This window comes from Sinohyriopsis cumingii, chromosome 16 (genome assembly GCF_028554795.1).
Source record: "Sinohyriopsis cumingii isolate HCF-2022 chromosome 16, ASM2855479v2, whole genome shotgun sequence".
NCBI lineage: Eukaryota > Metazoa > Mollusca > Bivalvia > Unionida > Unionidae > Sinohyriopsis > Sinohyriopsis cumingii.
In genome coordinates, this window is record NC_142976.1 from 36,216,947 (window position 1) to 36,242,284 (window position 25,338).

Consider the following 25,338-nt stretch of genomic DNA (forward strand, 5'->3'; position numbering starts at 1 on the left):
TATCACTGTATGTTCTATTTATAATTTCCAGTAAAAGACAAAGACCGAAAGATCAGGGTCATCACTGTGTGTTCTATTTATAATTTCCAGTAAAAGACATAGACCCAAAGATCAGGGTCATCACTGTATGTTCTATTTATAATTTCCAGTAAAAGACAAAGACCGAAAGATCAGGGTCATCACTGTATGTTCTATTTATAATTTCCAGTAAAAGACAAAGACCGAAAGATCAGGGTCATCACTGTATGTTCTATTTATAATTTCCAGTAAAAGACAAAGACCGAAAGATCAGGGTCATCACTGTATGTTCTATTTATAATTTCCAGTAAAAGACAAAGACCGAAAGATCAGGGTCATCACTGTATGTTCTATTTATAATTTCCAGTAAAAGACATAGACCCAAAGATCAGGGTCATCACTGTATGTTCTATTTATAATTTCCAGTAAAAGACAAAGACCGAAAGATCAGGGTCATCACTGTATGTTCTATTTATAATTTCCAGTAAAAGACATAGACCCAAAGATCAGGGTCATCACTGTATGTTCTATTTATAATTTCCAGTAAAAGACAAAGACCGAAAGATCAGGGTCATCACTGTATGTTCTATTTATAATTTCCAGTAAAAGACATAGACCCAAAGATCAGGGTCATCACTGTATGTTCTATTTATAATTTCCAGTAAAAGACATAGACCCAAAGATCAGGGTGATCAATGTATGTTCTATTTATAATTTCCAGTAAAAGACATAGACCCAAAGATCAGGGTCATCACTATATGTTCTATTTATAATTTCCAGTAAAAGACATAGACCCAAAGATCAGGGTCATCAATGTAAGTTCTATTTATAATTTCCAGTAAAAGACAAAGACCCAAAGATCAGGGTCATCACTGTATGTTCTATTTATAATTTCCAGTAAAAGACAAAGACCAAAAGATCAGGGTCATCACTGTATGTTCTATTTATAATTACCAGTAAAAGACATAGACCCAAAGATTAGGGTCATCACACTATGTTCTATTTATAATTTCCAGTAAAAGATGAAGACCGAAATATCAGGGTCATCAATGTATGTTCTATTTAGGGTTATCACTGTATGTTCTATTTATAATTTCCAGCAAAAGATGAAGACCGAAAGATCAGGGTCATCAATGTATGTTCTATTTATAATTTCCAGCAAAAGACAAAGACCGAAAGATCAGGGTCATCACTGTATGTTCTATTTATAATTTCCAGTAAAAGACAAAGACCGAAAGATCAGGGTCATCAATGTATGTTCTATTTATAATTTCCAGTAAAAGACATAGACCCAAAGATCAGGGTCATCAACGTATGTTCTATTTATAATTTCCAGTAAAAGACATAGACCCAAAGATCAGGGTCATCACTGTATGTTCTATTTATAATTTCCAGTAAAAGACATAGACCCAAAGATCAGGGTCATCAATGTATGTTCTATTTATAATTTCCAGTAAAAGACATAGACCCAAAGATCAGGGTCATCACTGTATGTTCTATTTATAATTTCCAGTAAAAGACAAAGACCCAAAGATCAGGGTCATCAATGTATGTTCTATTTATAATTTCCAGTAAAAGACAAAGACCCAAAGATCAGGGTCATCGATGTATGTTCTATTTATAATTTCCAGTAAAAGACATAGACCCAAAGATCAGGGTCATCACTGTATGTTCTATTAATAATTTCCAGTAAAAGACATAGACCCAAAGATCAGGGTCATCAATGTATGTTTTATTTATAATTTCCAGTAAAAGACATAAGCCCAAAGATCAGGGTCATCAATGTGTTTTATGTATGATTTTCAGTATAAATATTTTTTTTTAAAAAAACAAACAGGTAAAACTTTTGTGATGAAATGAATACCTGAGGATTTTGAAACTTTTCTTTTCTTTGCATAATTTCTCTTCAGTTCTCTATCTTCTTCATGTTTTGCTATCCTCTCTTCTGCATCTGGAATGAAATTCAATCACAAAATCAAAATGAACGCATTAAATTATGTATGAACAAAATAATAAAAAATTGTCAACAATTGGTGCTAAAAATGTGAAAATTGATTTAAGGAGATCATATCAGAGTGTGAAATGTAGATCACTGTGACCTACCAGGATAACTCCAAGATGAATAGACCCATTAAGATTCATGAATAAACATAAAGTGTCACAGAAAATGAGCTAAATGCCAAAGATTAATAATGATGCCTACACCAACAACAACAATACTGTTGATAAAGTGATTCCTACGAGTAAGTTTTGACTTGGAGTGAAAGAACAAGAAAAAAGCTGAAAAAAGTTGCTGAACCTTTACCAAGCTGTAGGTCACTGTAGACTTTCCTGGCCTCCTCAGAAAGTGCCTTGTGATGTTCTAATTCCATGGCAGTTGCACTGGGGATTCCTGAAAATGCCTTCTGTTCCTCCCCTACTGCCTCTGGTCTTTCCTCCTCTGCATCATAACCTTCATTTCCTGTGTGATAAGAAAACAATGGGCCAAATAAGGCAAAAGTGTCATCAATTTAAACTTAACCTTCATCAACTGAACACTACAAAATTCTACCATGATATTAACAGATCTGAGGTGACCTTTAAGTGGATGAAACCAGACCCAGCAGCTTGGTATGGGATGTGAATGGAAGTCAAAGAACAGATTATTGGAAGCTTATCATCAAAGATAAGATGCTGAAGACTGTTCTTTGAAACAGTTACTTTATATTCTTCATCCCCCTTCCTCTCCCATTATTTTCATTATCATAAATTGTACTATTTGGCCATATTTCTCATTAGTCATGGGTCAAAAAAAAAGATAGTAGCTTGCCTAATTCCCAACGATCCTTTTGGCACACAATGTAGTATTCTTTTCCATTAACTGAAATGGCCTTGAAGAAGTGATGGAAAAAACTTTCAGTAAATCTGTATGGATGTATAAACTATGATATGCTTGAATGAGAGAACTATACTGAAAATCATGGGCCACATGCTTTATGATTGATCCCAGATGGTTACTCAATTTCCAAAACCCAATGCTGAACAATTTTGAAGAGTTTTTAATTATCTGGATAAAGAAATGTAATTATTTGCCCACATCAGTTAGATTAGCCACTTCTGCTGGAAGTTTTGAAGAAAAATATTGAAAATATTTGAAGTTTGATTTGATTCATTTATACATGTCATTATATTTTCTTTAAAATTTCTAATTCTTTTCTACTTTGTCTTTGTACTTCCAAATTTCTTTGTCTTGTTTCAACCTGACTGATATGTTGAGAATAATGTTAAGTCATCTCATTTGATTGTACCTATGTTAAATGTTGTGACTTTACTTTTTCTACACATTTGTGTTAGTAGGTTAATGTAGACTGTTAAGAAAGTAGCTGAGGGTCTCAAGGGAGACTAGATACATGTAGACTCTTAAGAAAGTAGTTGAGGGTCTCAAGGGAGACTAGGTACATGTAAACTGTTAAGAAATTAGCTGAGGGCCTCAAGGGAGACTAGATACAACTCTCTTCTAAATAATAATAATAATACTAATGAGGACTTTGTATATCATCTAATCTTTAGAAGCTCTAAGGGCTTTACAACATTAGACAACATCTATAAGATAAAAAACATATATAATGATATGATTACAATCACAAACACCATGAAATTAGAAAACATAAAAAAACATGCTGAGAATATTTAAGGTAGGAAACATTATTAGGTCTTTAAGTTTGTTCTTGCAGTTGAAATAAGTGAGTTTTGAGAGCCAGTGAAGGACCTGTCTATTGCCAGTCTGCAATCCTGTTATGGGTCAGGTACTGGATAGAGTGGTATGAATCGTGGAATCTGATGCCATTCATGCTGAGCATCCACAACAGAACTGGCATGACTGACTGCCAAAAGCTGCCCATGTTTTGGGATCCAGGACTGGGTATACCATAAAATAGATCAATGTACCCAGTCCTGGTGGTAGAAAGCACTGACTAAGGCAATGCTAGAGGTGCAGTGGACATAGTCCAGAGCTTGCTGATGTCTTAGTTTAGTACTGGCTATCCTGGAAATGACAATCTTTGCTAGTACCAGCATCTGCATGTGGTGATGGAATATCCAGGACTAGTCCAGTTGGGTCTCATACCATGTCAGTACTGGTCTGATAGTCTGTGTCATGATGGTATTCTCTGGATGTGGCACTGTGTCTTGATGATATTCTCTGGATGTGGCACTGTGTCATGATGGTATGCTCTGGATGTGGCACTGTGTCTTGATGGTATTCTCTGGATGTGGCACTGTGTAATGATGGTATTCTCTGGATGTGGCACTGTGTAATGATGGTATTCTCTGGATGTGGCACTGTGTCTTGATGGTATTCCCTGGATGTGGCACTGTCTTGATGGTATTCTCTGGATGTGGCACTGAGTCATGATGGTATTCTCTTGATGTGGCACTGAATCATGATGGTATTCTCTAGATGTGGCACTGTGTCATGAAGGTATTCTCTGGATGTGGCACTGTGTCTTGATGGCATTCTCTGGATGTGGCACTTTATCATGATGGTATTCTCTGAATGTGGCACTGTGTCTTGATGGTATTCTCTGGATGTGGCACTGTGTCATGATGGTATTCTCTGGATGTGGCACTGAATCATGATGGTATTCTCTAGTTGCTGCACTGTGTCTTGATGGTATTCTCTGGATGTGGCACTGTGTCTTGATGGTATTCTCTGGATGTGGCACTGTGTCATGATGGTATTCTCTGGATGTGGCACTGTGTCTTGATGGTATTCTCTGGATGTGGCACTGAATCATGATGGTATTCTCTAGTTGTTGCACTGTGTCTTGGTGGTATTTTCTGGATGTGGCACTGTGTCATGATGGTATTCTCTGGATGTGGCACTGAGTCATGATGGTATTCTCTGGATGTGGCACTGAATCATGATGGTATTCTCTAGTTGCTGCACTGTGTGATGGTGTTCTCTGCTTGTGGCACTGTATGCAATTGTATTTTCTGGTTGTGGCATTGAGTGTGATGGTATTCTTGGATGTGTCACCATGTGTGATGGTATTCTCTAGTTGTGGCACTGTGTTTGATGGTGGGCTCTGGTTGTGGCACTGTGTGATGGTATTTTATAATTGTGGCACTGTGTGATAATATTCTCTGGTTAAAGTACCGTGTGTGATGGTATTTTCTGGATGTGGCACTGTGTGTGATGGTGGGCTTTGGTTGTGGCACTGTGTGATTGTATTCTCTGGTTGTGGCACTGTGTGATGGTATTCTTCTGGTTAAAGTACTGTGTGATGGTATTCTCTGGTCGTGGCACTTTTGTGTCATAATGGGGCTGTAACTGTACAGCCCAAGCTGGCGATTATCAGCAGATATTTATTTGACAGGACCATTTCTTGCCTCTACTGATGTCATCATCAAACAAATTTGCCATGGAGGCAGAGGCAACAGCAAATACAGATATGTTTGCATTCTTGTGTGTCTGATTCTTGACTCTCTCTCTCTCTCTCACCAGTCTAGGTTAACTAACTAGCTGTGATAATCACCCATCATTCCAAGGACCAGTGGAATAAACATCACAAGTACAGCTTAAACTATGCCACATATATTTAAATATAGTTGGGGTGATTATTCTCAGCTTGGCATGACTAGACATCATAAACAATAGCTGTAGCTAATAGCTCCAGTTCATGATGTTCACTTCACTCACAAAATTTCTTCTTTAAGGCATTAACCACAAGAACTTGATTTGGAAAATGAAGACAAGATGAATATTCAGGTTCCATGTTTCCTCTAAATGAATTGGATTCCATAATATCCAATTCTCTCAAGGATTCAACAATACATGCAACATCTCATACAAAGATATGACACAAAATCACACTCTATGTAAACATGAAATAGACAAAACAAAAATTGAGGAGTCACATCTAGGTTTAGGAAACAACATTTACACCAAACCAAATGTAAACATGTCAGGTAGTTCCTAAGTTATGCTAACTAAATGCAACTTTCAGTGCAAAGATAAGACCTTGATTGACATGGGTCATAACTTTGTCCAAACTGGAGCATGGAGTTGACAAGACAAAACCCATAATATGAACAGCTATGTAAAAAAGATAATGGTGATATAAATGGCATCAGAATATGTTGAATGGTTCTTGAACTACACTGAATGCAAGTAACATTTCAAGTTTTTTCATGAAGACAAGAATTTGCTTGGCAATAGACATAACACTAACATGGACTAGATGAGACCAAACTCATAAAAGACACATCACATCTACAAGACAGCTTTCATAATATAATAATTCCATTTGTTGTGAATGGGCCAAAGTTTGTGCAATCGCCCTGGATATAAATGGACATGTGATAATGATCAAGAATGTTTTAATACATCAGTAAATTATGTGGACTATACTGTATTTGGTTCCCAGTTACCAGGTAATATTATGTGAAGCTTTACCAATACCAACATCTTAAACCATAACAATAAGCTCCAACCACCCACCTTTGTGATTTCAGACCAAACAGTGCAACCCACTGATTAAAATTGCCCAATAAAACTTAAAACAATGTAATTGTACAGTTATTCCTGCATTCCAAAACTCACCCCTTTTGCCAAAGAAAGCAGATGACAGGATTTACAAGCCAGTCTTGAGAAATTATTGCATTTACTTCAACAATGTTTCACTGTTTGTTATTCTAGCAAAGGGGCATAATGTCAAACAAGGGATCTCACTACAAATGAATATGATTTTGCTTTTGAAAGATCGAAAAGCATAGAAAGCAAGATCAATGAATGCTATAACACGTGCCACACTCAAAGGTAATATCAGAAAAAGGAATAGCCTGGTTTTACCTAAAAGTGAATGGTTTGTTCATGAAATATGCTGATATGATGTCAGAAATGACGTACATTAAATTACCATGGTTGGGTATTTAGCTATGTGTAAATTTTACCTAATCACTGATAACATTAAAGTCTTTCAGACCTTATTTACTTTGTGAGTGATCAGGTAAAATTTACACATTGATAAATTCCCAACCATGATCATTTAATCCTACATAGTATCACAATATATGGAATGGTTCTGACAAGTTACAAGCACCATCTGAAGATATAAGTTAATTATCAAGGGCAATAACTCTAACAAAATGGAGTTATCAGATGAAACCTATAAAATGGAAATTCTACATCTATGAGACACTGAAGCCATCAAATTACATCAAAACATGTTCAATGGCTTCTGAGCTGTGTCGGTTACAATGGCCTGCTTAAGTATAAATTAGTGTTTTTATTGCTAAAACAAACTGAAAGACGTAGTTCATGTCATTTTTAGGTTGGATTTGTGATGCTGATGTTCTCACAACATATTATGATCAGGTATCATATCTGAAGAAAAAATTACAGTCATAAAAATTTGACGTTAAAGCTTCTTGTTATGGCATTTGCAACTGCTGACAACTGAAAGATCCATGTCAAGAAAGTGTCAAAAAGAAAAAAAACATGCCATAAAAATGCAATATTGACAATGTCATTTATCTCTCTTTACACTCTTTACTTAACTTCTGCCTTGACCTTTCACCTGTCATTCACACCGTGTTGGCACCACATACTACAGGGCAATTAAACCACCAATGTAAGACAATCTGGCACGTAGTAACAGACTAAAGTTCACCTAAAAATTCATCTTGAAACCAATATGGTCCTGCTTGATAGCTTTTTAGGCCAATGAACTTATTATATCCACACTTTTAAGGATAAATTTTACTTCGTCACATTAATCTGTCCATCAATTGGGTTCATCTGTTCATCAATTGGTTACTATTTAATTGATCATGTTTATGGGGTTCATCTGTCCATCAATTGGTTACTATTTAATTGGTCATGTTTATATATCAATCATTCAGATTTTCTTTAACTCTGTCAAAACCAACTGACAGGCAGCATTTGGTAGGGTGCTTTACAAAGACGAAAGCCATGACAAAGAATTTGGATCCTGGATGCACCAAGCAGGGGTGGGGGTGATGGTGTTATGTTAAAACACAAAAGGAAGGATATTTGCAATGCTTTCATTTACACCGTGTTTGCTATTAGGACATAACAGCCTGTGATTTTGCTGGTTATGTCTGGATCCAAAATTCTGAGGGACAAATTTTATCAACAGGAAACAGAATTCTGAGGAGTGAATTGCTAAACTTTGATTTCTGCATGATTTTAAAATATTTTATTTTGGAACTGGTAGGGTCTTATCTGTGCGATATGTGTGCTCATTGTAAGTCCATGGGAGCCATAAAAAATGACTGATTGCTGACGAAAGCAGGAATCTCAGACTGACAGACACTCATTCAAGTATATTTAACAAAACAAGGGCTATAAAACAATACACAAGAATAGCAACAAAGCAACTGTAAGTGTCTATTAAATGCCCCATGCAAACTATGAGGTGTGAACATTGCTTAATGCAGTGCATTTTAAGTTTTTTTACAGCTAGTTTTGTAGCAGTCAAGGGAAAAGTCAATCACATATTTACACTAAATCATAGTCTCTGACAGGTATATGAGAAAGTGAGAAATTTATAATGTGCAATCCATGGCCCTACCAACAGAAACCACTGCAATATTAGCTTATCAAATAAAGTTAATTTGTGCATTAAAGTGGAAACATTTGCAAAGTAGATCAAGCCACAAAGATGCCAGTTTTATTATGTACTGGTAGTTCATAAAAGCAGACAAAATGGAATCACCTTATTCCCCTCTGTTTTGTATATTGCCCTAACTCCAATGTGTATTAATATGTAACATTACGACCATACAATTTTTCAAATTAACTGAAAATGTCACAACTCCATATAAAATGTTTTCATCCTAGTTTTATTCTTATAGCATGATGTCTTTATTTCCCTCATCTTGAACAATACCTATGCAATCTTTGTTTTCTCTGGTAAATAAAATGTTGAATATATTTAAAGATGTCTTTGTCTAAATAGTTCATATAATTTTCTTTCATTCTTCATGTGATTTTACCATCAATAACCTTTTCTAAGCAATACCAACTTACCAACCTGACTATATTTTCATTTTAATACCATACAACCTTTCCATTTACTGTTAGTTGCCCACATTTGATAGGATTTCAATTCTGATTAATTTTGCAGTCACTAAAAACTACAAATTTTAAAATCACCAATGATCCCTAAGTTTAAACCAGAACACTCCTTCATTAGACATGGCAGCTGAGTTGGTACAATGTTGGACTTGTAATCCAAGTGTTGCAGGTTCAAAACCTGCACAGATCAGCACAGGTTGGCTGACTATGTGTTTCCTTGAGAAAGGCATTTAGCTTCTATATCATCATCATGATACAGCCAGTTGTGTTTAGAGTGCCATTAAAAAAAAATACCAAAATTCCTCCAGCCATGAAAGATAAGTAACCAAAAACTGTTGACAACAAAAATTAATGAATTGACAGTACTCTAAGAAAACTTCCTGATTTCCACAATTGGATTTTAAAATTTTGCAAGTATGCATCTCTCTCTCTCACTTACATGTACATGTACAAATGCATTTACAGTCAGGGATCAGGATGACTTTATTGCTAGTTAATAAAATTCTCTAGCATACCTAACTCCTCTCTCACTATCTTAGATGTATAAATAAATATACTGATAGCCAAAAGGTCATAGATAATCAGTTTTCATCAGTCTTTTGTCTAAACATGTTGGTGTGCAGTGCCTATACAGGTGCTTGTAGACTCCTCTCAAACATTACTATCAATTTTATGAAATTATAAGCTGGATTTAATGTTGACTTACTTTCCAAAACTTGTCAACAGAGTTATAACCTTTCAGCAGACAAATCTGGATTACAGTCCTTAAGTCCAGCGTGGGTGGAAGACATTAAACTCTTATTTACATTTGTATGAACCAACAGACTGCTTGATCTTAATTGAGTCATAAACTGAACTGGTTGAGGGGAAATAAACTTGAACAAAACAAGTTTACAGGAAGTCCTGAGAGACAGACACACACAGAGAAATACAGAGAGAGTACAAGGGCTATGGTGCAAAACTGTGCATAAGACTGATGACCTTGACACAAGTTTAAGGTTTATTAACCAGTCTGAAAGATTTAAATTATACACAAATTGATGAACTGTAAACAAGCTGGTAGATTATTATGGGAGTAGTCAACATCAGCCTAAATTTATTTTCATGATTCATTAGATACGATGGCCAGGAAAAAACAATTACACTCTGTAACAATGTGAAAATTAAAAAATAAATTACACTCTGTAACAACGTGAAAATTAAAAAGAAAATTACCTTTCAAACGTGCATTTCTTTGCTAAGACTTTCTGTTGTATAACGATTGGAATCGATGTTATGAACAAAGATGATTTTTCAATACAATGCAATTTATTCTGTACTTGTAGACTTCTGAACTGAGCAACCAAATGTCAGTAAAATATGTCAGGCACACTGAAGGGGATAAAGAATAATGTTCCCCTGTATTCTGACTTAGTCTCAGATTGTTGGAACCTAAAATTCTTGATACCTGACACATATGCCAACATTGCAAATATCTGTTACATACATGTGACAGGACCAGGACACCAAACCAATAGATTTACAACCTTTAATCAGTAGACTGGTTTCCTAACCAGTAGATTTTTAATTAACATAAATGTTACACATTTCAAGGGGAATGAAATAAAACAAGTGGGTTTTTTGTATATAATATGTATTCTCTCTTCATACTACAATAAAACAGCAATATTTGAATACGAGTCAGATTCTAATGGAGAATGATGGAATAAATAAAGAATGACTACCACTCAGTATACTGTCAATTAAATAATAAAGAATGAATACCACTCAGTATTCTGTCAATTAAATAATAAAGAATGAATACCACTCATTATACTCTCAATTAAATAATAAAGAATGAATACTATTTAGTATACTGTCAATTAAATAATAAAGAATGAATACCACTCAGTATTCTGTCAATTAAATAATAAAGAATGAATACCACTCAGTATTCTGTCAATTAAATAATAAAGAATGAATACCACTCAGTATTCTGTCAATTAAATAATAAAGAATGAATAGCACTTAGCATACTGTCAATTAAATAATAAAGAATGAATAGCACTTAGTATACTGTCAATTAAATAATAAAGAATGAATAGCACTTAGTATACTGTCAATTAAATGACAAAGAATTAACACCATGTAGTATACTGCTAATTAAATAATAAAGAAGGAATACTAGTTTGTGTATTGTCAATTAAATAATAAAAAATGAATACCAGTTAGTGTATTGTCAATTAAATGATAATGAATGAATACTGGTTAGTGCATTGTCAATTAAATAATAAAGAATGATTACCAATCAGTATACTGTCAATTAAATAATAAAGAATGAATACCACTCAGTATACTGTCAATTAAATAATAAAGAATGAATACCAGTTAGTGTATTGTCAATTAAATTATAAGAATGAATACCAGTTCCTGTATTGTTCAAAGGCAGTGTCGTATATCTTATAATTCACTCCCAAGATTCTTTTTAAAAGTAAAATCCACAAACATTTTTAGTTTTCTTCATAAGATACTGACTGGTGCTTTCTAACAGCATTCATTATCATGATTAATTTTCACAGGATCATAATGGCTTTCTGGTCCAGATTTTCAATTAATCACTTTGTATTTTGTGATGAGTGGTACTTTTCACATGATCATAATAGCTTTCTTGTCCAAATTTCCCATGAATCATTTTGTTTTTTGGGAGAGTGCTAGCCATTCACATGATCGTAATGGCTTTCTGGTCCAAAGTTCCCATGAATCACTTTGTTTTTTGGAAGAGTGCTAGCCATTCACATGATCGTAATGGCTTTCTGGTCCAAAGTTCCCATGAATCACTTTGCATTGTGCAATGAGTGGTAAATGTACTATCTTTATTAGCATTAGAAGTGGTAGTGACAAAACATGCTCAGCCCACAAAGAAGTTTGTCCTCTTTCCTGTGGCTGGTTTTTGAGGCTGCTGACTGCTTTCAAATAGCCATCCAAACTCAGCTCAAGAAGGAAGTTCTCAAGTCTAACTTAAGATGAATTCTTACGTCTCATATTTCTTAGCTGGGTTTTTTGCTTGGGGGAAAAGAGGATGTTTTCATATTTATATATGAATTGAACAAACAAAATATGCACTGTCCTTAAATATTCTTCTAAAAGTCTAGAACACAATAAAAATTAAACAAGAAAAAAACTCAAATTATTAGCTCAAGTGTTTCCATCAGAATATTTTCTGGTTGGTCTCTCCATTGATATCACCCTCCATCAATGGTCATCCAATTTTCAGTCAAAGATTCTGAAGCCATCATGGACTAACTTGGATTTATTACCTATTACAATGCATAAAACATTCTGCACTTGACCATAAACTCACCCATTAAAATAATGAGGTCATCAATTAATATCTTGTTGTACACGTGTTAGCCTTACTGAACCAATTACACATGTTAGCCTTGTTAAACCAATTACATGTGTTAGCCTTATTGAACCAATTACACATGTTAGCCTTATTGAACCAATTACACATGTTAGCCTTGTTAAACCGATTACACATGTTAGCCTTGTTAAACCAATTACACATGTTAGCCTTGTTAAACCAATTACACATGTTAGCCTTATTGAACCAATTACACATGTTAGCCTTATTGAACCAATTACACATGTTAGCCTTATTGAACCAATTACACATGTTAGCCTTGTTAAACTGATTACACATGTTAGCCTTGTTAAACCAATTACACATGTTAGCCTTGTTAAACCAATTACACATGTTAGCCTTATTGAACCAATTACACATGTTAGCCTTATTGAACCAATTACACATGTTAGCCTTGTTAAACCAATTACACATGTTAGCCTTGTTAAACCAATTACACATGTTAGCCTTATTGAACCAATTACACATGTTAGCCTTATTGAACCAATTACACATGTTAGCCTTGTTAAACCAATTACACATGTTAGTCTTGTTAAACCAATTACACATGTTAGCCTTATTGAACCAATTACACATGTTAGCCTTGTTAAACCAATTACACATGTTAGCCTTGTTAAACCAATTACACATGTTAGCCTTATTGAACCAATTACACATGTTAGCCTTGTTAAACCAATTACACATGTTAGCCTTGTTAAACCAATTACACATGTTAGCCTTGTTAAACCGATTACACATCAGCCTTGTTAAACAAATTACACATGTTAGCCTTCATAAACTGATTACACATGTTAGCCTTGATAAACTGATTATACATGTTAGCTTTGTTAAACTGATTACACATCAACCTTGTTAAACCGATCGCTCAACCATATGTCAATGAACTGGTATATTTCCCGTCCCCCATTTGACTGGTTCTCACTGGTTTTGGTAATGTGTGGATAGAACATATAAACATTAGAACATATAAACATTTTGGGTTATCAAAAATAAATTTTGTACAAGTCTTTTTATTTTTCAAAGCGGTAAGTTTCAACCATAAAATGGTATGTGTGGTAGATGGCCTTTAAAGTGGTATTTCTGACTGTCCTACTGCCAGCAGAATCACAGTTAGCCTGTATGACTGCCTCAAGTCATTTGCATCTTTCAAATGTTTGTGTGTTTCTGAGTGTAATGACAAATTAAATCCAGCTAAGGAAAACTGAAGACAATATTCGCTTTTCACAATACCTTTGTAAAAGGTTTCTGCTGAGACTCGACTCATAAGTTTTGAAATAATTTCAAAACAATTACAGAATAAATACTTTTGTTTGAGCCTTGTAATTTATTTTACCAATATTATTCATTTCTTCTCCATGGATTCAGTGAATGTATTCAACTCACAAACCAATGGATTCAGTGAATGTATTCAACTCACAAACCAATGGACAGGCTTGGTGCAGTTATCTAAGTGCTAACCATTACAAACCCTTCCCAGTAAAGCACTTGAAATTTTCCCTCGAGTTAGACCAATTTTCTTTAAGGTGAAACAAAACAAAATATTATGTACTGCTTTCGTCAATTTGGAGAACATGCATGAGAAATTTAGGTGTGGTCTGATGCAGCAAATGAAACATTATGTTGAACTCGTTACACAATGGCCTTAATGACTTCCAGTTCAATTTCACAAACTGCAATTCCAAACCCCATGGAAATTAGTGATTTCATGCTAGATTTCACAGTGATGTAATCTTTACTTTTTTTTAAAATTGCATGGCCATGTAATCATCTCTCCTGCCATAGGACTTACTCAAATTAACAAGACATGATCTCCAATAAATGTAATTTCACCATTCCTGTTTTTCTACTTTGCAAAGACAATTATCTGAATATTCCTTTTTATACTTTTGTGCAAACTGTTTAGACTTTAACGAGGCTGATGGTCCCCTTCACCTTCTGTATGTTCAAAACATTTTCTAGCCAGTACTAAAAGACTGGTCAGATGGACATTCTGGAAAACAATATCGATAGATTACAGCAGTGAATGTACCCATAGCAGAGTCATTCTGGTTCAGGGAACAACTCCAATGCATCTAACATGAACAGTTGGATTAGATTAAACAATGACAAGCCAACATCTGGACTTGACTAAAATGAATATGTTTTCATAATTTAATCATCACTTCAGTAAGCTTTATAATAAATTTTAAGGGGTAGTTCATACCAGTAAGAGAACCACTCAATGCTTAAGTGTCACTTCAGTAAGCTTTATAGTAAAATTTTAAGGGGTAGTTCATACCAGTAAGAGAACCACTCAATGCTTAAGTGTCACTTCAGTAAGCTTTATAGTAAAATTTTAAGGGGTAGTTCATACCAGTAAGAGAACCACTCAATGCTTAAGTGTCACTTCAGTAAGCTTTATAGTAAAATTTTAAGGGGTAGTTCATACCAGTAAGAAAACCACTCAATGCTTAAGACTGGAATCTAAAGCAGACTTTGTGAAATAAATAAATATGACACATGACATAAAATATACCTGAGTCTGTGTTCCTAGACTTAGCTGAGCCCTTCTTGACCCTACTTGGTCCAAGTTCCCTGATTATAGCCTCCTGACCTGCTCTCCATGATGAAGTGGTGATTATATCTACAATGTAGAAAAACCCTCAATGTCAGAACATGTCATAAATAATGTATGAAACATTATGATATAACACTTTACATTATCACACAAACAAATATTGTCATAAATCATGTATGAGATATAATGACATAACAATTCAAGTTATAACAAATCAAAACCTTCATAAACAATGCATGACTTCACACTTATGTTAACACACAGCAAAATATGTCATATACAATGTACAAGACATTATGACATAACATTTCATTTTGTCACATGGGAAAACAGGTAATAATGTATGAGACATTATAACACTTCACAATACTGCATTGCAAAATATGTTGTTGTTGTTGCTGTTCATTGGTTTAATGCCATTTTTCAGCACAAGATAGGCTATACATGGTGGCCAGTATAACTGGTGGAGGAAGAACCCTGGAAAACACAAGGAAAAACCACCGACCCACGAGAAGCTACTGGCAGGCTTTCCCACGTACCAACGCTAGCCGAGCCTTAGACTTGAACCCACACAGACAGAGTGAGATGGCAGTGATCCGGAACGGTGAGCGCTTTAGATCACTCGGCCACTCAGGGCCCCGTAAAATATATCAAAATAATGAAGGAAACATTATGGCATAATACTTATGTTACTATACAGCAAAACATCTGATAAATGCAACATTCATACAATTAGGCAATAAATTGGATTTTAAACAACTGGTCAATGGAAATTAAAGTTACAAATCTTAAATATTATAATGTCACTTGCTACCATGAGTCAACAGCACATCATATTATTCTATTTTATCAACATTTCTCATCAAATTTCCAATAAAAACTTACGTAAGATGCTAGATTTATCATGACATCAACGTGTATGATAGCTCTTTGACCGTTTGTTCTTCTATTTACCTGTGTGAATTATGATGCCATAATTTGCAAGTACATTATATGGTGACATCACCAATGGTAAGGGTATAATTAAGAAGCAATAATTAATTTAATTTCTAGCAAAGTTAATAAACTCAATGACAAAAATTCTGATTTTTCTAAAGATATAAACATTATCTTATAACGGCCCTCTTTTGAGAAGAACTTTATTACTACAGGATGTGCTGCAATATTTTGTTTGGCAAGGATTGAAAAAGATAAAACTGACTTGATATGGTACATAAATTTCATTTTAAATGAGCTCTAATGCCTGCTGCCCTTAAAAAGGTGTATCAGGATCCAAAATAAATCAACTTTAATACCCAAAACATGTTCTAAGTTAAGGAATAACACAACATAAAACATGCCCAAAATTAAGTCTTTAACATAAAATGTTTCCAGGCCCATAACATGACTAAAAATGGGCATTAAATTAAACCCATAACATAAAATGTTTCCTAAAATAGACCCATAAGATAAAATGTTTTCTAAAATAGACCTATAACATGACTAAAAATGGGCATTAAATTAAGCCATTAATGCAATGTATCATCTATGTGACAGAAAAGGAAACCAATCATTTGCCACTTTAAAGTTTCAAAAACCACAGTGCATGCATACCATGAATTAATGCAAGTTCACTGGTACAGTGTCAGTTTTTGAGTTTGCAGAGACAAAATTTTTGTTCATATTAAAATATTTCCTATTTTTCTTCAACGGTCAAACTTGTTTACTTTTAGTCAGAAATCGGTTGATTGTATAAGCCATAAAAAATCGACAAAAACAGGAATCTCAAGAATAAAAGTGTATTCCTACTGATAATAAATTTTCAAAAGCCAGATAAATGTGGAAACTTAGAGCAAAGGCCAAAATTTCTTATATTTTATATCAAATCACCTATACAGGGCTTGAAATATTTGGTAATTCCACTAGCCTTGGGCGAGTAAATTTTCTGCTGAACTATTAGTTTTCATAATTTCAATAGTCCACTGGCTAGTTAGGCTTGATATGGGCCTGACATTGCTTTGGGGGTAGGACTAGTGAAATTCAGCAGGACAGGTAAATCTATTAGTCCTTCTGGCTACAAAGAAATTTATGTTAAATCCAAGGCATCAACAATGATGACTTTCCCTTTCCACAAGATGAATAATTTTTGGAACTTAAAATCATTTACCATATAAGATTTTTTAGGAGGTTAAAATTGTGACTTAACTAGCCTCTTTACAGTGATGTATCTGTAATGACTTCCATTTTTTTTGTATATGGAGTACCGTATTTCATGTTATTTTTGTACACAAAAATAACTATTAATTTCAGTTTACGAAATATTATATGTAAATAAATAATTATCATCTGGTGGTACTGACCGTGTACAAAAAATAATTGGATAGTACATGAACAAATTCTAAAGAACACACGCTACTCAACAAAATAACAGTACAATCATACAAAGTATATGTATATTTTGTCTCATTCTGCTCTCAACTCAAGAATCTAATTACAATAAAAATAAGCATATTCAAAGATTTTTTGCTGTTATTAGTCAAGAGAGAGAGGATTATATCTCAGTGTGCAAGCTCGTCTGCATTTAGAGCATATATAGCTGTTATGTTGTGTAATGCTATGATGTGTAATGTTGGCAAAATTATTAAGATGGTTTGAACATGTACATATTAGTTATGGATATTATTTATTGGTAAATTGTACATAAGGATATGAGACCACATTGTCAAGAAATTAAGTGCAACTTATATTTTTACATTAACAATAACCTCATTACCAAATTGCAATAAATAAAGAACTTGAAATCATATTTAAGTTAATGTGCATGAGCATGCATGCATATGTGTGTGTGTGAGAGAGAGATGAAACAAAATTTTGTCAGTGTACAAGACCATATTTATTTGGGGTGGATTTTATTTGTAGCATTTGCAAAAAGAAAGAAAAAAACTGTTACCTTTTACCTGTGATAATCCTCATGCATTACGACCCTACTATATTCCATTATCAATAAACACTGCTAAATCAACAATTCACTCTTGTTTCAATTCGGCTGTACATTGTCACAACAAACACAAGGCTACGCAGTATTATTTACACAGTAATTAAACATGCTTAGCACTTTGGGTTATTCCAGTTGAAACCAGATTGAGTGCAAGAATCCACTGAAGAAGTCAAATCAGTAAGGCTGCCAGTAGGGAAATGAAGCTCTCTTTAGGGAAATGAAAATCTGTCAATATGTGCTATTGAAGCTGTTGTCCATACAGCAGATGCTATAATGACAAGCGGTCATATGCATTACTTGTTATTCGAACTCGCCAATAAAGATAATAGTGGGGTATATCATAGAATAGATTTGCAATAAAACATTAATTATATCAAAGTCAAAACAGAGCAAGTGCTTAAAAGATAGTATATCTATATATACACATCAATTTAATGGAGTCCGTGACATTCATATTATCGATAGAAAATGACTAGGTTTTTATATTTTATGTTTGTATGACTATAATGAAACTATAAGACTAGTTGACCAGTGGTCTGTGGTCTTCACTTTAGCATGTACTGAGATGTAATTTTTAATGGATAAGAAAACATAAATGGTCTTCCAAATTCATTTCAAAATGCACATGGTGTTTTGTTATGTTGATGTACTTAATAAGGATAATTAATTAACGATAATATTTAAAAGGTCTGTGAAGTCCTTTGTCTATTTGTTAATAAACACCAGTAGATATTTTAATGACAATAAGAGAGCTTATGAACATGGGTGCCCACAGGATTTTTTGCAAGGGGGGGGGCAGTCAGTCAAAGCCAGAAGAGTTAATATAGTAAGCAGTCTGAAACTAAAACTGATATTTACCAAGCACTTTGAAAAAAATCTTGTGACATACTTTCAGCTTCATTGCATGATTAAACTTGTCAGAATTTATATATATATATATATATATATATTTGCAGTATGATTTTGGGGGTGGGGGATGTGACCCCCTTGTCTTATGCTGCAGCCGTGCCCATTTTTTTGCAAACATATATCTTCTTAGTAGAAATTTCATCTGATAATTTAATGGATCTTGTCGAAAAATACAAAGTGATATGTAGAAAAAATTATGATTCATTTAAACAGTTATTATTTTGATAACTGGATTGTTTAAGAAAAATTAAAGGGTACGAAAAAATACATGAAATACGGTATGTTTTAGATGAATTACATTGTATATTAAAAGTATTTCATTGTATTTAGCAGTTCTACTCCAAAACTTTTAGAGTGCAATATGGAGGTGAAATTCATCCATCAACTTTCATTTCTTTTCAGTAAGCACACCTTTCTTCTGTTTTGCAGCATGCTTTCTTGTTGGTGCGATGACACGTGTCATAGGTTTTCTCTGCTTATCTGTATGATCTTCTTCTTCTGTTAGCCAGCCTAGAAATAAAAACAGATTTCTTGCTATAATAAACATAAATGTTTATTTAAATTATTGGGGATTTCACAATAAGAATAAACACAGTTGTGTGTTTTAATTTACTGTATATTTCATGCTAATAAATGACCAAGATAATGGAAGTTTATCAGTGGAACAGAAATAATTTTAGCAAAAAAGGCCAACAGCTGTACACAGTACTTTAGTCTTAGTCTCTAAGGTTTCCATGGATTCAAAATGCTGTTTACATATTTCATTCAGAAACTAATATTGTAGGAATTATGGCTCAAATTTGCATCAATTTGTAGACTTCAAAATACAAGTTTAAAATTTTTTGTAGATTTTTGGTGCGAAATGACAGCTTGAACATTTGCACACATTTTTACATTATAGTGTATTTCACAGTGATTTCTCCTCGATTTTCACACACAAGGAGAATTCACCCTCAAGTGTTTTAATAAGGGGTGAATTTCATTTTTATTTTTAGTGCGGGTTTTTTTGTTGCAGTTTTCATGTGAGAACAGTCTATCAATAGACCCCTTATAGCATGTTTCAACAAATGTGTGTGATAAATAACTTACTGAATGAAGATAAAACTTAAAGCAATTGTCTGTCATGACAATGATACTGTCTTGTATGTATTAGAACTGCATCTAACAGGCAGAAGCTTTACCACCAAATACTGAAAACAGCATGTAAAAGCTGAGGTTTGACCACCAAATACCAAAAACTACACATCCATCATTGTACAACCTCTCCAACCACAGTTGGTAAAATGCTTTTAATAATTATATATATACACACACACACACACACACACCACACACATATATATATATATATATATATATATATATATATATATATATATATATATATATATATATATATATATATATATATATATATATACATACATACATATATACACACACACATATATATTCAATGAATGCATCTCATTGCAAAATGTCACTAAAAGAACCTGATTGTGACAATAAACACTTCATTATGACAATAAGCACCTGATTAATTAGCACCTGATTATGACAATTAGCACCTGATTATGACAACAAACACCTTAGTATGACAATTAATTAGCACCTGTTTATGACAACAAGCACCAGATTATGACAACAAGCTCCTGATTATGATAATAAGCTCCTGATTATGAAAAATAGCACCTGAGTATGATAATTAGCACCTGATTATGACAACAAACACCTAATTATGACAATTAGCACCTGATTATGACAACAAGTACCTGATTATGACAACAATCACCTGAATATGACAACAAGCTCCTGACTATGACAACAATTATGATTATGACAATAAGTTTCTGATTATGACAACAATCACCTGATTATGACAATAATCTCCTGATTATGTCAACAAGCACCTGATTATGACAATAAGCTCCTGATTATGACTACAATCACCAGATTATGACAATAAGCACCTGATTATGACAAGAATAACCGGATTATGACAATAAACACCTGATTATGACAACAATCACCTGATTATGACAATAAACGCCTGATTATGACAACAATCACCTGATTATGACAATAAGCTCCTGATTATGACAACAATCACCTGATTATGACAACAATCACCTGATTATAACAAACACCTTATTATGACAATAAGCTCCTGATTATAACAAAGACTTTATTATGACAGTAAGCTCCTGATTATGACAACACTCACCCGATTATAACAATAAACACCTGATTACGACAATCACCTGATTATGGCAATAACCACCTAATTATGACAAGCACCTGATTACGACAACTGATCTAGAATAAAAGCACTTACATAACTGTTAATTTTCATAAATGCTGCAGGTTTGTTATGTTCACATTAAATTGACCGAATTTTGCTTGCCCATTCATTTTTAAGGGAGATGTGATTTGTTCCATTTAGGAAGGGATTTGTACAACTGCATTTCCTGGAGAAGACAGTTTCATGCAATCAAGCAATAGGTTGGAAATCTGTACTTAGCTTTGGAATCCTTGTTGTTGTTGTTGTTGTTGTAGGGTTTAATGCCATTTTTCAGCACAAGATAGGCTATACATGGCGGCCAGTATAATTGGTGGAGGAAGAACCCTGGAAAACCCCGGGAAGAACCACCAACCCACGAGAAGCTACTGGCAGGCTTTCTCACATACCAACGTTAGCCGAGGCTGAGACTCAAACACACGCAGACAGAGGTGAGATGGCAATGATCCGTAACGGTGAGCGCTTTAGACCACTCGGCCACTCGGGGCCCCTGGAATCCTTGTAGATTTCATGCTATCAACAGACAGACTGAACACTTCTCTTGATGACATTGTTCAGATTGTTATATTCCCTGGAGACTTCATGCTATCAAATGATGGGTGGACCTTGTGTGAAGATGTAAAATCCTTATATATCCTGTATAATCCAGTAGTAAAGCTCATGTCCTAGTGTCCAGAATTCAAAACATGTCCTAGTGTCATGAATTCAATACATGTCCTAGTTTCATGAATTCAATACATGTCCCCGTTTCATGAATTCAATACATGTCCTAGTGTCATGAATTCAATACATGTCATAGTGTCATGAATTCAATACATGTCCTAGTGTCATGAATTCAATACATGTCTAGGTTAATTGTCTTGGTGTGACCTTGGAAAAGGTACTCAGCTCCTATTTCCTCTGCATCATATAGCCAATAAGGTGTTAAAAGTGCAGTTAAAGCAACAACAAACAAAACTAACCCACAAAAAATTTTCTTATCAGTTTGACAAGCTGAACATGTGTTAAGACTAAATCATTGTACATTTTATGTTATCAAAGGCCAAGTTGAAGTATGTCAGCTTTTAAATTCATCAAGATTTTATGCTGCTAAATGACAGGTGTAGCTGGCACTTGGGCTAAAAGTGATGTCAATACCAACAAAACATGACTCTCTTGGAAGGACTGATGCTTTATTATGGTCAAAAAGAATTTCTGGGAATTGAAGACCAGGCCATTTCTTCCTTTTATCTGCTGAGGTTCAAACCAACTGGGATATTCTGCAGCAAGAACAAGTGTTTTAAATTAGCTGCTGTGGTGGGCATATTGAATGTCAGATTGGTATAATTTTCATTTCGGTCCAGCAAGTAGGAAGTTTTCTGGTGGAAACTTCATGCTGATATGACTTTCTGTTTTGGAGAAGCAATGATAAACAAGATTTCAAGCCCCTTTGGACCAAATAGACATCATAAAAGGCCTTTTGGTGAAAGCAAAATACTACTATGACCAGATATGAAGAAGTAGCCAAATAAATATTTTCAAGATGGTCATTGTGGCAGTCCTATGGATGGCAGACTAGCATATTTTTCATCTACGACCAACCAGACATCAAAAGAATTCTGGTGAAAATCTCATGTGAATATGATTTTACACTTGGCAGGAGAAGTGATAACGTGATTTTTGAGATGGCTGTTCTGGAGCCCATGTTGGATATCAGATCAGCACTATTAACATTTAGGAACGACTACTAGACACCATAAGAAGTCTTTTAGTGAAAACCTCATGCTGATACATCAATCTATTAAGAAGATTTTAAAGATGTCCATTGTGGTGGCCATATTGATGTCTGAGCTGCACTATTTTCATTTGTGAGAAAGTGTGTCAGTAGCTTCCCATGGATTGGTGGTTCTACCTGGGTTCTTTCTCCACCAAATATACTGGCCACTATGTATAGCCTATTATATGCTGCAAAATGGCAATAAACCCATAAAAACTAAACCAAACCATTTTCACTTAGAACCAACCGGAGCAAGAGATGAATGTTTGTGTAATTTTTCATGGCTTTGAAGTAATTTGGACAGAATAGCAATAACAAAATTGTGCTAGTGGACAGAAAGATGATGGATAATAAACAACTGATCACCGCATAAGCTATTGACCTGTAGAGCTGACAAAACAAAACAGGTTGAACTTTTGTATCAACTTTTAAGTCCTTGCAGATTTTAATGTTAACAAATGACAGGTTTAACACTTGTGTTGACTTCTAAATTCCTTCAAGATTTTATGCTATCAAAAATGTCAGACAGAATTTTTTTTAAATGCTTGTATTATTTCAGGCTATCTGACGAAAGCTTGAACATTTATATAGACTTTTAATCCTTGTACTGCAGTATCATCAATTTTCATGGGGGACCAATTTTCATGGTTTTCGTTGCCCCAAACCTGGAATTTAAATCCCCAATGAAAAATCCCCCTCGTTTTCTTACAGTGTTTATTCCTAGAGATTAACACAACTAGTATTTGATAAATCAAGGTCAATACTGTAATCTGGTAATTAAATATTAGCTTTTACATGTGTTTTATTTTTTATTTTAACCTTTTGAAAAAGAATTACATATCATTTTATATTGTTTCAATGCACACATTCCATAAGGTATCTGATAGCTGTAATTTTACACTCACTACCTTAAATCGATATGTGGTATAAGTAACGATAGAGAAAAAAATAAAGAAAAAGCATAAGGTATTCAAACAATAGTAATACTGAAAATGAAAGAAAAATACAAAATAACTGTATATGAAAATTAAGTTTAATGCTTATTCAAATCGATCCTTCATTCGAGTATATCTGTTGTTGGCACGTTTAAATTCTTCTGAAAGCACATTTCATTTTATCCATGCATAAAATACTATACCTATTTCTTGAAACACTATTATTAATAAAACACTATGTATATACACTAATTACTGCAGAGTATTAAAGTTTATACTTCACAGATTTTAGACGAAGCCACTGTATCAACATCATGTCAATCAAGTCTCATGGTACTCACAAATGCTTCTCAAGTAAATAATCCCCAAATTGCTGAACTAAACAAAACCAGCTTTCTCAAAACCACTGATAATTAGGTCTGATCTTTCACTCACTGTCGCGTGAGCTGCAATTATCCATTCTGCATGAATTGGCTTGATTAATGAGGTTGCAAGGTTTACTAATACTGTGCACTGATTGTTACAAGTAATATCTTCTTTTTCCATAAAGTCGTCTATTACCTGTCTAGCATACCACTCATGGAAGTATGACTTTAATTCTTTGTACTCTTTATTTACTGTCAAGTCTAGTGGTTGAAGTCGGTCTGTACTAGAGGCAGGCAAAGACATTAGCTGCCTGGTAAGTAAGCGCCTGAGCTGTGTTCGCAGCTTCTGATGGGTTAGGAAGTGCAGGAACCAAGGGGGGCGGGTCTAAGTTGAATTTTACCACTCTTAAGCCACTGTGTTAATGCCATGATCATCAGAAAGTACTGATGGTGCAACCTGATGGACAGTGGTTTAAGAAAGAGATCATTCATATGTACTTTAATAACTGAGTGGCCTAGTGTTGTTGGCTGCGTCAGCTTCCTTTGATGTTGAGCACTCAACGAAAACATGGCGAAAGTAATTAATCTTGACAGGTGTTTTATTTGTGCTCATAGAGATGGAAGTATTGTTTTAGTGTTGATGGCTGTGTCAGCTTTGACTGATGTTATTCACTTGGTCAAAAACACGGTGTAAGTATTGAACTTGCCAGGTCTTTGATTTGTGCTCATACAGGTGGTAGTATTGTTTTAAACATAAAGTGAACTCTGTTTGCATTGGTATAGTTTTATTTTTTTGTATTCTTTATTTTGGGTATTTGAAGAGGTTAAACCATGAAATTAAATACCTACTAATATGCAAACTTTGACAAGCAAAACCATGAATGTAAGTACCCACACAAATGCCTATTTTTTTTAATACAAAACCACGAAACTGAGCCCAACAAAACTAAATGATACTACATTATATTTTATGCCATCAAATAAGAAATTTAACATTTGCGAAAACCTTCAAAATTCTCTGTAAATGTATTGGTACA

General features: G+C 34.2%; 1 protein-coding gene across 2 annotated transcripts in view; it reads right to left on the minus strand.

Moving 5' to 3' along the window:
• LOC149780209 (centrosome-associated protein 350-like) overlaps positions 1–25,338 on the minus strand; it is a 379,234-nt gene that overhangs the window by 110,506 nt on the left and 243,390 nt on the right. For both annotated transcript variants that reach the window (XM_089936968.1, XM_089936967.1), the window contains exons 10-13: positions 19,358–19,456; positions 15,019–15,126; positions 2,318–2,479; positions 1,883–1,969 (exon numbers count right to left, since the gene is read on the minus strand). In XM_089936968.1, coding sequence (XP_089793094.1) covers positions 1,883–1,969; positions 2,318–2,479; positions 15,019–15,126; positions 19,358–19,456 — 456 coding nt within the window. The remainder of the gene's footprint in view (positions 1–1,882; positions 1,970–2,317; positions 2,480–15,018; positions 15,127–19,357; positions 19,457–25,338) is intronic.